Genomic DNA, 15,274 nt, shown 5'->3' on the forward strand with positions numbered 1-15,274 from the left:
AAACAGTAGATGCTACCATGGTGATACCATTAAAAGATTAGCAACGCAAAAAGAAATTCATAAAAAAGTATTAATGACGAATGTCATTACTTTTATGAAGCGGTTAAAAATGAGACTACAATGCAAATGCAATAAAAAAATTTAAAATAGATGACTCATTCAAATAAGCACCAATAAAACCAGATATATTTGCTGCACTTTAACTGCAAATCAATAATAGAACAATAGAAATGGGACTCTATTTAAGTGCAAAGTATCTTGTAAAACAAGTTGACGTTTTAAGATAAAATTAGAAAAAACGTAGTATATATGAATTTTACAGTGATATAACATGGACTGATAATAGATAATAAATAAACCATATAATGACTTATTACTTCTTTTATACTTATAGAAAGTTTTAAATTAATTAAAAATAGCACGTTAACCCGGTTTATAAATACCCAAAAGCGTCTAATTACGCTGTGATGTCATGCTGTGGCGTTCACTACAAATAAAGTGTGATGAAAATTTAATTTATAAATATTTATTTAATTTTTACAACTATTAGAGAAAAATTAAAAAAAACAAAAAACAACCAGTTATTATGTTAATATGTCAACTATTTTAGCATACAGTTATTATGTCAACTATTTTAGCTGAATTACGGTGTTGATCTAGAAATATAAACTCAATCGGCAATAGAAATGAAAACACAATCGTCACGCTATGACGTTTTGTTTTTTCTTGCATGAATGAGAGGTTAATAAACCTATCTTAAATCTTTAGCTTGTTTTTTTCAGTATTTACAATGAGCTTACTAAATATCAAAAATTAACTTTTTATATCTATTTAATATTATTATATTGAAGACGAAAGACTTTTTAAAAAATCGAGTAACTTGTCACGCTGCGACGAGCGTGGAATTGCTCTTTTCATTATTTATATATATTATCAAATTTATCACATTTATGCACTATTTTAAGAGGTTCCTGGTCGTACTTTGAATACCCTTGCTGTGTTGCTAATTTAAGAAGTTTACCGTGATATAGATTTGCAAAGTTAAATTATTAACTCTCATAACATTGCGTAAAAAAACCTTAAATGATAAATTGATTTATAAGATAGCGCCACAACATTTGCTAAAAATGCAAATGGTTTTGCATTTTTATTTTCTTTGGTAAAGTAAAAAAAATTTTTTGTATATTGTATATATGTATAATATATATATTTTGTATATTATAAATATGTTTTGTATATTATATATATATGTTATTTATTCTTTGTTACTATCAAAAACGCTACAATATTTTTTTTAATGATTTATTTTAAAAATTTCATTTTAAGATAAATTTCAGAAATATTCATAAAATTGTATAGGAGAAACAATAAAATTTTTTATATACATTTATAGATTTCTGGATGCGATTTATCAAATTGTCATTTGATGTATATACAAACACACTTTAAACTGTGTTTATAAACACAGTTTAATGCGTGTTTACCCACGGGCAAACAAAAATCATTGAGTTTTTTTGTGTATAACTACACAATAAAAAAACATTTCATTGTGTAGTTACACAAAAAGTAGTGGACAAAAGACGAAAAGTTTTTTGTCCACTACTTTTAACTTTATCATACCATTGAAAATGTTGGCTGGTAAATCTAAATTTATTTAAGTTAAAAAGAAAACTATTCTATCTTATATTACGTATAAGTATACTATTCTTTGTGCAATGACACTATTGTTTGTGTTAATGACACTATTGTTAGTGTTAATGACTCTATTAAACGATCATAATGGTTTAATATTGTAACGTCCAGACGTCCGGTGGACGTCCTCCGGACGACGCATGTCCACTGGGATTATAATTTAATACTGCCATCTAGGTACTTAATCTAGTATTTAACTTTTAATTTTATATTGTTGTTAATTTTAAATATATTTTGAATTACTGTGTTATATTTATATCAAACTACTATTTCTAAAAATAAACAGGTTTGCGCGTACAACCTACGCGTACAACCTACATACCAATGCTCGGTGGCGAAAAAAATAAAAATTAAATATAATTAAACGCATATAATATTAAAAACTTTACTTGTTCCAAGCGAGATTGCAGTTGAATTAAATAAGCATTTTATTTTAGCGGGACTTAGCGAAAAAAATTCCATATACAAGCAATATAAATAAATATACAAAAAATAACAAATCTTAATTGCATTGAAATATCTTTTCGTGAATTTAATTTTTCTGAAATATCTTTTCAGGAATTTAATTATTCTGCTTTTAAAACGATTCAATTATATTCAAAGGATGGGGTGCAACTAATGTAAATAACTATTGACCTATCTCTGTTCTTTAAATATTTTCAAAAATTTTAGAGAAAATCTTATATACGAAAATCAAACTCATCTTTCTGTAAATAATATATTCTTTAATAATCAACTTGGTTTCCACCAAACATGAAATACTTCAGTTTACACGTAGTATTAACAAATTGTTTAATAAATCTGAATGTACATTAGGAACTTTTATTGATTTATCAAAAGCTTTTGATACTATTGATCATCAAATTCTTATTAAAAAGCTCGAGCTCTACGTAATCACAGAAGTCGTTTTAAAATGGGTAAAGAGTTATTTAAATAACCGTGCTCAATATATACACATTGACGCTAAATCACCAAAAGCATAACTAAACTTTACTTGTGGGTTACATTAAGATTCTATACTTGAACCTCTTTTTTTTCTTATATATGTCAATGATCTTATTCTTATATATGTCAATGATTTCTATAAAGTACCCAGCCTGAAGAAAATAATGTTTGCCAACGACACTAATTTATTTTTATCGCACAACAACACTACTTTATTATTTGAAATTATGAAATATATTTCTAACTTGTTCAAAGTAAATAAACTTTCAGTAAGTATCGACAAAACTAACTGGACTCTATTTCACCCACTTTCCATAAAAAAACTTAATACCATACGAAACACTTTCTGAAGTATTTCATGTTTAGATTTTTATTGAATATTATCGATATTCATTAATAATATTCAAGTAAAAAGAGTAAAAACTACGCAGTTTTTAGGAATATATATTGATGAAAATCTTACATGGAGGCAGCACATCAAAAATTTAAACAACAAAGTTTTAAAAAGTATTGGAATATTATACAAACCAAAAAGCTATTCAAACATGCGCACTTTAGCGCAACTGTATTATTCACTTATTCAACTATGTCATAGTTTTATAGTTGATATTACCATATCAACTACAAAAATATTGCGTCGGCCAGTACTAACAAAAATAAACTAGAGCCTCTTCATCGTCATCAGAAACATATAGAACGTTTAGTTATTTCTTGTAATCGACGAACTCATTCAAAGCCTTTCTTTAGAATAATGAATGGTTTAAACATATATCAACTTGACATATATAATATTCTTTGTTTTATGTACAAATGTAAAACGAAATTATCTCCGTCTTCTTTTCATAGTTTATTTATAACAAAACAAAAAAATAAATACGATCTGCGAAATGATAATTTTTTTGATGCAACCATTTTTGAAAACTAATCGTAGTGAATTTTGCATTTCATTTCGTGGATCGTATCTTTGGAACAAAATTGTCTTTTGAATGGAATTACATATCTTTTAAAAAAAAGTTGAAAGAATGGTTTTTGAAATTTACGATATACAGTACAAATGTACTTTTAAAACCTTTTGAAATTCTTTTTGTATTTATTATTTATATCGGTTTACATGATTTGTAATGTATGATTTTAAATGATTGGCTTGTATGATTTGTATTTCAAATATTTAAGATCTCCAACCCTGTATTGCTATTAAATCATCTGCCTATATTAACTTTATGAAATTGTAAATGTTCATTTTTTTATTTAAATCTTGTTATTTTTTTATTATTGCAAAACACAAACTTTTTTATTTACAACGTGAAATATGTAACACGTCATTTTACAGCGGTTCTCGACGACGACAAGACCTTACGGTCTTTTACGAGTTTCCGCGTTTGTTTTTTTTTAAATATATTTATTAAAAATCTTCACTTGTAAAAAAAAAAAAAAAAAAGGCAAAAAAAAAAAGAAAAAAAATGAAGATAAATAAATTTCGAGAAGATTAAGTAATAGCAATGGGTGTAAAAAAAGAAATTTGTGTGATATTTACGAATAAAAAAAGAACATTTTTAAATAAATAGACTGTGTGCTCAAACCTAAAAATCAAGCCTCTGCGCCCTTAAGTTAGTCAACATATGTACAATCATCTGCCCCCCTAAATTAGTCAAAGTATGTACACTTACTGTGTCACTAAATAAGTCATTCAACCAATGAATTAATGAGCAAAAAAAAAGGCAAATTTAGTTTGAAAAAGCTATAAAACATTTCTCTTATGAGAATTGAAACATATATGTAACACAAGTTCTCTACTATCTTCTGACACATGCATTAATTAAAATATAGCACTGGCGTTTGTTTAAATGTTTGTTTAAAATATTTTTTTGATCATTACTCATTTAGGCAATCTTTTAGCACATGTCTTTTAGCACAATGTCTTCTCTTACTAAACTTTATTTTTGAGTTTCTTCTCAACACAAAGCATCCTATAAGCTTATCAAAAACGTGGTGACATTTCTCCAATAAAGAAAAGGTTTGAAATCTAGTACCCATGACAAATATATAAACATCACTTTAAAGTTCTTTAATTGAAAAAGTTTTGTAACTAAATGGCAATTTATACGCAGAACTAATTAGAACATACATTAAAAATTACTCACGGTATAAAATTTTTATACCGTGAGTAATTTTTATCCCAATTATTAATTCGTAAAATTGTTGCTTGAAAAATTCAGGTTTTTTATCACTTAGCATATTCTATGAAGTTACTGAAACAAATTTGGTCTTTACTGTTAATATTGACCCACCATTTATTAAACAAGTCTAAAAAGTTTTCAGCATCTAAGCTTGCTCATCTAAAGGAAAACACAATTTCAAAAAGCTATTGTGCTTTTATGAACCAAGTCAAGAGTAATATCAATATTTTGCTTATATATATCTGGGTATACCTGGGTACTAGCACTTTATTTGAAAGTTTTAAAGCTTCAATTTTAATATCTGCATCAGAACTTATTTGTTTATGTAATGAAACTGCTTTTAGGGTACTTTTGCACTTTTAACTGAAAAGCCATTGTTGAACTGAAAAACTTAATTGGAGGAAGCAAAAACCTCTGTTGAATCAACAAGTTCTTCCATTTTTAATTAAATGCACAGAATCATAGGCTATATAAACGTTTCTGCATTTGTATAAGATTGAGAAACTATCGAAGCCATTTTCATATTTGAATAACAACTTAATCATTCACCTCAGCTTCCTCAACAAAACCATTGTTTAGATAATCTCATTTTTTAACAAACCACTATCAGTTTTTAGAGCTGGTCCAGCTTTTACAATTTACAAAACGTTTTTCTAAAAACTGTTAATCATAAAGCAAACAAAACTTTCGTAAAGTCCACTGATACTATTTACATCTGTTAAAGATACAACTATTGTAAGTTGCATTTAAAAAAATATAAAGTATAATTTTATTTTCAAAACATTTTACAAGAAAGTATTACATTTATTATTTAAATATTGGCTTTTAATACTTTTTATTAAAAAAAAATTCTGATAAGGGGTCGTCCACAAATTACGTCACGCAATATTTAAACATTTTAGCCACACCCCCCTCCCCCCACCTCGTCATAACATCCTAACACTTTAGTAACAAGTTCCGTATGGAGTCGTCACAAAACAACTATCCCCTCACCCCTCTTTCCCCCCCCCCCTCCCTCTAAAACTTGACGTAATTTATGGATAACCTTAACTTTTTTTCAGCATATTTTTTAAACTGATTAACTGTTTATTAAGAATTGTTTAAGAACAATGAGTTTATTTCCAAAAACTTTAATGATGAAAAATATTTTATAGACTTTTATAGTTTTAAAAATAAATATTTTTTATTTTATTGTTGTTTAGTCACTTCAGAGCTCAATAAACGTTTGGACCGCATTGAAACTAATGTACAACATTTTTGATGCTACAATTTTTAATTAATTAAAACTCCCAAACTCTAAAAAAATTAAGTTATAAACTTTTAGCTTAAGGTCATTGAGGTTTTACCAAAATACTGTTTATTTATTATTTATTTTATAAAGTCCGAAAACAATAAAATTATAGTTAATTGAAAAAAGAAAGACTGAGTTTCTTAGTCACAGCTCATGAAAAAACATAAACAAGGCTTTACCTACAATAAAAAAATAAATTATTTTTCTACCCTACCATGTGATCAAAGTTAAACTTTAAAATCGTCTTATCAATCTCTAAGTAAAGGTTTTATGAGTAAAAGTAAGGTTTCTTGAGTATGGAAATGTTGCGGAAAAAAGGTAGTGGAAAACCATATTCAAAACGAACTCCTAAAGTTATAAAAGCTGTCAAGTCCCGGATGACCAGGAACCCGGTCAGTCAATCGGGCGTATGGCAAAAGACCTCGAGATGTCGGAGAGAACAATGAGAAATCTCGTCAAGTGTAATATTGGGCCTAGATCTTCAGCCAGAACATCTCAGCCGTTACTGACTAAAAGAACTTAAGCCGACACACTTGAAAAAAATTTTGTATTGGTGATCGTGCAAAAGAAACAACCATGCTATTTTTAACACTTTAGACATTTAAAAAATTCCTCTTGACATTTTTTAAATTGAAAATAAGGTTTTAACAAATGATTTTTGTAATGATGATATTTTTTTTTATAACGTTTTTTGAGTTTTCCGTAATTCGTACTTCCCCATTCAATGTTGCAGTAAGAAAGATAGCTGTGAATAAATGAAAAATAAATTTTTATTTATTTGAGCTCTAGTATTTAAAAATGGTTTTGTTTTATAAAGTACGGAAATATTATAAGAGATTTTACTTTCAATGGATTAGATGTGAAACCCCCATGACAAGTGGAACTGGATGAATTTAATTTTATCTATATTTAGTGAAAGGCGGTTACTTAAAAACCATTCATTTACTTTAGATATTTCTTTATTAAAAATTTTAAAAAGAATTTTGATATCTTTGTGTAAATAAAACAGATTGGAATCGTCAAGAAACAATACAAGATGTAATTTTTTAGGTGCTAAATATAAGTCATTTATATACACTAGAAACTATAATGGTCCTTTGATAGATCCTTGGGTAACCCGGCAATTTATAAGTTTTTTTTTGGTTTCATTTGTTTCATAAGTTTTGCATTGTTTCCTGTTAGTCAGTAGTCTTTAAACCCAAATAAGTTTAAGTTTTTTAGTCCGTAAAGTTCTAATTTTTATATGAGGATTTCATGATTCACCGTGTCAATTGCTTTGAACAAATCAATAAAAACTCCTAAGGTAAAATATTCTCTATTAAAAGCATCCAATATATGGTTTACAAGTTCAATTACCGCGCGATCTGTAGAATGATTTTTTAGAATAAAGACTCAAATTGTTTGTTGTACAGAATATTATTTGATACTAAATGATTATAAAGCCAATTGTACATAATGCGTTTTACCAATTTAGAGAAACAAGGTAAGAAAGATAGGTCTGTAGTTTGAGACATTATATATTGGTCTGTAGGCTAAACATAAATATTATTATTTTTTTTTTTTTATCAAGGGTCGCCATTGTCCGCTTTTTTTCCGTAGAAAAACGCAAAAAAAAAATAATTTTAATTAGTTCAACTCCGCGTTCTCCAACAGAAAATTATCTTATTTAAACTAATTTAAAAGGTCTAGGGAAAAAAACATTTTTAGTTTTGAGAGTTTTTATATATTTTGTAAGTTTCAAAATCGTTTTTTAATAATAGTTAGATTACGCAATCTCTTTTAATTATAATACCAGTCAATTATCTATTTTATAAATGTAACTTTAATTAAGTGGATGGTTTAGGTTTACATTAAACAATGAAGGAGCTGTCTGGTCACTGTGTAAAATTATACGCAGCCTTCCGTAATTTGGGTCAGTGTTGACCTAAATTCTGATGGTTTTAAGTTTGATAAAAACTTATTGCAGGTAAACAAGGTTTTACTTATTACAGTAAACAATGTTTAAATTTTCTTATGATGAATATAGAATTTTAGATCTTCCTGACATTACGCAACAATAAAATTCAAAATTATCTTTGTTCGCAATGTTATATTTACAAAAATAAAATTTTCATCTAGCTAAAGCTAAAAATATATAATAAACTGCCGGCATATTTCCCGGGTATGGCTGTAGTGGGCCGACTAATCTTTTTTGTGAAATAATTAGCATGGATTAATTTCAAAGCCCTACAAAAATAAACAACAACAACAAAAAACGCTTCTACACACAAAAAAAAGTTAGAAATTTCTACTTTAGGGTAGGATATGCGATATACTCTTAGTAAGGTATAAGTTTCTACCTTTTAAGGAGAAGATTATATTAAAAACAATAAGTTTCCTTACAATTTTCTACCTTAAAGGTATAATTTTCTACAGTAAAAGGTAAAAAGTTATACCCTAAGATAGAAATTTCTACCTTTTTTTTAGTGTAGGGGAGACCGGGGCTAGTTGGCTCGGTTTTTACTCTATGAGCTCTGTAGCCTTAACAGTACATTTTTTTAAAAATATTAAAGTGTGGTCTTAAAGAGTATGGATTAGGGTATCTTATAAAATTTGCATTCATTTACAAAAAAAAATTCTTGGGGCCTTTCCAGACCCTCAAAAAAAAAAAAAATTTGCGCCTACTTAACCCACCACGGGGTAAGTTGACGCAAACTATAAAAATGATTATTAATGCACTATCAAATGCAAAATTAATATAAATTTTTTTAAAATTTAATTTTTGAAACAATTTTATCCTAAAATTTAATACTACTTTTAGCTGGTACCAAGTATTAGTCCGTATAAAAGCCAAACAGTAAACCACCTTTTATCTGTGGAAAAAAAAACTAAAAAATTTTTTTTTAATTTTTTTGTAAGAATAAATATTTTCAATATTGTTAAAAATTAAAAAAAAAATAATAATTTTATAAAAATAAACATTTTTTTCCATAGTAAATGCTATGAGCCAACTTACCCCGTGAAAAATTTGTCAACTTACCCCGAAAGCTTTTTTTTTAATAAACAGTCTATAGATCCTAAAAAACGGCAGCTTTGAAAAAAAAGTCTGACTGGATATTGTAAACCAATTGTGACTGGAACTTTTACAATAATTTTTTTTTCATATGACTAAATATTTTCTTTGTAAAGTAAAAAGGAAGCGATGTTCTAAAAGTTACGTTTTTGTCCAAAAAATGCATAAATCTCAATATCTCCCATGCGCATGCGCATTTTTGTTACTTTCTGATGAAAGACTCTAAAGATAAACGCAGTTCGTCAACTTACCCCTGCGGCCAACTAGCCCCGGTCTCCCCTATATTCAAATAAAAGAACTTTTCTTTAAACAAATTTATATTTATTCAAATTCATTGTGTTTATCTTTGTTGTAGTCATATGGTATCGAATGGAAAAAACCAGGTTCGTTTTTAAACATATTAAATACCCTAAGACCTTTAAATTTAGTCATTAATATACAAGGTCTTTATGTACACAAATTTAAAAGGTTTTTTTTTAAATTAGTAAATAAGTTTTTATTAAGTTATTATATATATATATATATATATATATATATATATATATATATATATATATATATATATATATATATATATATATATATATATATTAATTATTCGAATAATATTTTATTCATAAATATATATATATTAAGAACATCATTTAAAATAGATAGAGGCTTATCTATTTTAGATTTCATGGTATAACCTTACTATTAGAGTGAGTTAAAATATAATGCTTTCATAACTTTATATTTTATACATTTTACATCTAGCAATTTAGTAAACAGTGAAAATATTTTTAAAACGATATTTTATTTACATTACATATTTTTATTCAGGCAAGTTTCAATTGTTTCAAGCTTTATTGTTCGATTACCGTGTAATTTGTACGCAAAATTTACAAAAACTCAAGATGCGTATATATGACAGGAAACATAATAAAATCGTTGGCAAATGTCAACTCATCTGATTGCGCGGTAACATGTGTTACCAACTCTAATTGTAATTTAGTTAATTGGAAAGAAGACGAGTTGGTTTGCGAACTAATATCAGACTCAAGTCCTCAACAGACTGCGAAAAACCTTTGGATGGTTTTACAACCCGACAATACTAACAATCAAATTGTAAGTCTTTTTACATATAAATTTAAACTATAAATTCAAATTTAAAATAAATTTTAATTTTTTGTTGATTTTTTAGTTAAACTAAAAATATATTTAGTAATGACGTTTAACAATATATTTCCAAGTGAAAATTAATCAATTAGGTCTATATCGCGATAATGACAAAATCAGAAAAGATATAAATATTTTAAATATTGCTACGATACCAAAATGAATAAATAAATATTTACATGGCCGGGGCAAAAAATAGACAATAGTAGCCTTATCACTAAGCCCCGTAGTTTACATATTTTTAGATTGCAAGCAGCTATGTTATAAGATAAATGTTTTATATAATACCGTTAAAAATTAATTTAAGTATAATTTTTCTATTTAATTAACAAAAGCCAAAAAACACAAAAATATTACACAACTTAATAAAAGACAATAAAAACCTCAAGATGCACAAAAAACAAAACAAAATTAAATATACATATATTAAAATAGATTTTAGCGTTTAGCGTTATGAAAGCGTTATAAGGCGTTATGAACCCTAACTCAGACAGTATGAAACATTTAGCGTTATGAAGACACTAAAAAGCGGGTTTAATAATTTTGAGCTAAAATATTTAAAGAAAATTGCAAACTAGCTAAATAGAAATAAAAATTACAATTTGGTTGAATCCATGTACAGCAAAAATGTTTTAACAAATATAGGAAAATCTTTTTGAAAATCGTTAGATAATCATTTTCCTCCCTCTAATAAATTGCACAAAATTTTTAATAGAAACTTTAAAGAAAATTTTAACTGTAAAAAAAAAATGTAGAAAGAATTATAAAAAGCCACAAAGTTGCATTAAATCAGCTAAATTCTATACCTCGAAATCGCATAGTGCTTTTGATATTTATCAAAAGCATTTTGCGATTTCGAGGTATAGAATTTAGCTGTGCACTTTAAAGTGCACATGTGGTGCGCTTTGTCAAAGACTTTATGATGTTGAGTCATAGAATGTGAGTTGGTTTTTTATTTGCACTAAGCTTTTTTGGCATAGTCAAAACTTTCTAGGAGATTTGAAATACAGCTTGTACTCGCTACAAAAATATATTGGCGTTTTCAAAATAATTTGTTACAATAGTAACAAACTATTTTGGCCAATATATTTTTGTATAATTTTACAATATTTTTACTATAGTATAATATAATAACTTTAACCTTACTATAGTAAAGTTATTCACTATTCAATTTTAAAGTAATTTTTCGAAGATTTTGTATAATACAGATGTTAGGCTGATTAGATGGTAGTTGCCAGGTTTAATGGTCTTCTTTATTTAAATATAGCTTTTGCGTTTTCTTCTCACCAGGCGTCAGAGATTTCGCCGCGTTCTACTGATTTCTTGTAAATTAAATGACCATTCCTTAGACAAGGCTTGCAGAATGTAAGGATTTACTTTGTCGCAACCTTTGATTTTATTTGTCAAGCATTTTGAAGAAATTTTTGATTTTTTTTTAGTTGACATTAATTACGTTGAGTACAGTGTTTGTCTTTTTTTTTCCAGCATTTCATTGCATAAATTACTATCGGGTTGGATGAATAAATAAATAACTAAAATGGTTGTCAAGGATATTGCTCTTATTTAATTGTTGTAAGTAGTTTGCATGTTCTAGAGATTGTATTGCCGTGACTTTTAGTTTTTCGTTGACATAAGCAAATAGTTTTCGCAGGTTATTTTTTTCTGTTGCCAGTTTGTATTAATCGTTTTTATTGGCTTGATTCCTAATAATACTTTTAATCAATACTTTTAAAATAAAGAATGATTTTTTTAGTACGATTTTTTTCCTGCTCTAAGCCAAAGTTTTCTAGCTAAAAGTAATCCCTAGCTCTTCGTGCTGTAGTTAGAGGATTTTTAGGTTACCATAAAGCCAATAATTACAAAAAAGTTGTCGATGGCTTAAGCTTTTTTAGAGACCATTTTAAATTAGCTACCTTTATGCTAAGATAAATTAGTTTGCAGCTAAATTTAAATGAATACACATTTTTGCAATTTAATATGGATACCTATGACATTGATTTTCCTTGTATATGCGTGTGTTAAAAAATATGAACAAAATCTTAACTCGTAAAAGCCGTTATTGTAAAGAGAGGTCTTCGGTTAGGTTGCTAAAAGAATAAACACTAATTGAAAAATCTATATTTTATACCTATGTATTTTATCTTTTTTATAAATTAGGTTGGTCAAATTTGTGAGCAAGTTAACCCTTGTGATATTACGCAAACATGTCGAGATGTGTGCGATTCTTTAAATAAACACACTTTTTCCTGTCTTTGTAAGTACAATATTCAAGTTGTTTACTTTTAAATCTTAAAACTCTTATAACCTGAAGGCTTATAACCCTAAAAATTACCAATATAGAATATCCAAAATGTTGTCACAAAAAATAGAAGAAAAAATTACAGGGTTTTGCCAAGTTATAAGTGCATGTTTGCAAAGTTATAAGTGCACGTTTGCAAAGTTATCTGCGCACGCTTGCAAAGTTATAAGTGCACATTTGCGAAGTTACAAGTGCATATATACTTTTTTTGGAAATTATTTTTTATAGTTTTAAAAAATAAAATATATTGCGCAAAATATTAAATTACATCAAAGCAATCAAAAAGTGTTTGCTATTTAAAAAAAAAAAAAAAGTGAATAATTAGTGAAAATTCTTTACATTTATGCGTAGTATCGATTATTTAATCATAAACCTTTGAAAAGGCATGCAAAAAATATACATTATTAAAAAAATAATAAACAAATCATTTAAAATATTTTAATTAGATAATTTCTTCTCTCCTTATTGCCTTTTCCAACCATCTTCTCATATTTATATAAAAGGCATTGCACAGTTGACTATAATTGTTATCAGGTGATAATATATTCTAGAGTTTCTTCAATACACGTACCGGGATAAGCATTTCTTGTGGATTTGAAATTGGATTTTAACATTGAAAAGAACTCTTCGATTGGGTTCAATGAGTATGGTACTAAAAACTTGAGAGTAATTTTTTTTTCTCTTAGTAATTGAAGTGCTGCAGCTGCTTTATGAAACTTTACATTATCTATCATAAGAATTTTATTTGGATTTGCTGCAAAAAATGGTACTAGTTTGTTGTAAATGAAATCAATAAATGATTGTTTATTGTATGCACCGCTTTTGTTTTAGAAACATTCAACTCCAAGATTGCAAATTAAGCACATGAGGGTAACATTCTGTCGTTATTTGTAGGAACTGTCAAGTATGGTTTTGTATCTTTCGGAGAATAGCCATATGAGCGCACAGTATGTTTATTGATTCCGGTATCGTCTAAAAAAACCAAATTTGAATCAGCAACTCAAGTAACTTCTGCCGCAAAGATTGACCTCTAATTTATTCTTTCAATGCTGTTTCTTTCTTAAGGAATGACTGCCATTCGCTCCTCAAGAAATTTTCGTGGCAAATTTAATTACTTTAATTGACGGAAATTAAACGAGATCGAAACGTTTTTATCATGTTGTTCTAAAATTTGCGTTTGAATTTCTTTTTGAATTACGGCATTGTTACAGACCACGTAATTAAATATTATTTGTTTGATGTTTTTATTTATAGAATTTTTAATTTTGTACGCTTCTTTTCTTTTTACTGTAGATGATGTGGAGGGTGTATTATCACTATTTTTTATAACACGACTAATTTTGAGTTAAATTGCAAGCGTTGGATATTTCCTTGATTGAATTTTTTTCACAATTTCTCATTGAAATAATCGTATTTTTAGTTTCTTCTGTAATTGTTTTCCGTACTTTTTTTTCCAATATATTTAAAATATAAGGGTTAAAATTAATCTTATAAATGCACTTATATCTTTGCAAAACCTTGTAAATAACAGTTTAAAAATTCCAAAAACACGTGGTAAAATAAAATTGATTTTGTAATTATACGAAACACACGAAGAAAAATGAACTCTGAAAACGACTTTACTTTTAACTTTATAGCAAGTATTGATGCATCAAGAAGCGGTACGGCATCAATATCATCTACATGGGATTCAGTAAATACAGCTGCAAGTAAAGCAATTGATGGCAGTGTAAGCACTAATGCAATAACTGGTAATAGTCTGACTGAACATTGGTTTAAGTTGGATTTGAATTACGTATATCAAATTACCCAAATTGTGGTTTACAATCGCAGTAATTATCTTCCAAGCAGAATGAATGGCAATAAACTTATTGTGAATATAAATGATCAATACATAAATGTTCCTGAAATTGCTGTGTTGACTTCTGATTTAAAACAAACATTCACAGGCTCATTTATTGGTAGATATATCTTTATTGTTAGAGATTCCAGTGATCTACTTCAAGTAGCAGAAATTAATGTCTTTGTATAACTCTAACAACATATATTTGAGATTTTAAGTTTTTACTTTTTTATTTGTAGTACATATTTAACACTTTAAAAATATTTAATATTTATTACGTGCAATATCTTTTATCACATGCGGCATTTTTGCAATGATTTTGTTGTCATCTATTTACGTTTTTGGTAAATGTCATCCAGATCAGGTTAAACTCGGATTGGTGTTTTATTTAAATAAATGCGAAAATTATTAAGGTTAACTAACAATAAATTTGTAGTGATGCGTTAAAAAAGTTTAAAATTAACTTATTGTGAAAATTAAATTATTACAATATTATTGTTAATCATGAGCGAGACTAGGTTTTTTCAAACCGAGACGAGACCGAGACGAGAAGTTAGTACTTCTCGTGAGACCGAGAACGAGACGAGACGAGAAATTTAACATTTTTTGAAAACAAATTTATTAAAATCCAAGTAAAAAAAAACATGTAAACATGGTTTCGACAAATAGACACAAATGACATTTGTCAAATGTAAACAACTTTTTCAAATATTAATTCAGAATTTTTTTGCCAAACTTTTCCAACAAGACAATGTTTTCTCTGATTAAGATGATTTGTTCTACTTTTTCTGGGTGTAAGTTGTGTCTGGATAATTGG

At 27.3% G+C, this 15,274-nt stretch overlaps 1 protein-coding gene across 2 annotated transcripts; it reads left to right on the top strand.

Moving 5' to 3' along the window:
- Positions 1-780: 780 nt before the first annotated feature.
- Positions 781-14,722, top strand: LOC101235913 (uncharacterized). 2 transcript variants are annotated; one of them, XM_065818460.1, is made up of 4 exons: positions 781-1,164; positions 9,980-10,264; positions 12,473-12,569; positions 14,252-14,722. In XM_065818460.1, exons 2-4 carry the CDS (start codon positions 10,064-10,066, stop codon positions 14,644-14,646), a joined length of 693 nt encoding a protein of 230 aa, XP_065674532.1. In that variant the 5' UTR covers positions 781-1,164; positions 9,980-10,063; the 3' UTR covers positions 14,647-14,722. The 2 variants fall into 2 exon arrangements, with proteins under 2 accessions (XP_065674532.1, XP_065674531.1); XM_065818459.1 differs by having other exon boundaries at positions 781-1,159; positions 14,252-14,721.
- The last annotated feature ends 552 nt before the right edge of the window (positions 14,723-15,274 follow it).

Source organism: Hydra vulgaris, chromosome 14, assembly GCF_038396675.1.
Source record: "Hydra vulgaris chromosome 14, alternate assembly HydraT2T_AEP".
Classification (NCBI taxonomy): Eukaryota; Metazoa; Cnidaria; class Hydrozoa; order Anthoathecata; family Hydridae; genus Hydra; species Hydra vulgaris.

What these genes read in the sequence shown, in the direction of transcription:
- LOC101235913 (XM_065818460.1), top strand. Translation starts at nt 10,064, where the DNA reads ATGACAGGAAACATAATAAAATCGTTGGCAAATGTCAACTCATCTGAT. An exon ending in ACAATACTAACAATCAAATT is followed by an intron (nt 10,265 to 12,472) that starts GTAAGTCTTTTT and finishes TTTATAAATTAG; the next exon opens with GTTGGTCAAATTTGTGAGCA. An exon ending in ACACACTTTTTCCTGTCTTT is followed by an intron (nt 12,570 to 14,251) that starts GTAAGTACAATA and finishes TTAACTTTATAG; the next exon opens with CAAGTATTGATGCATCAAGA.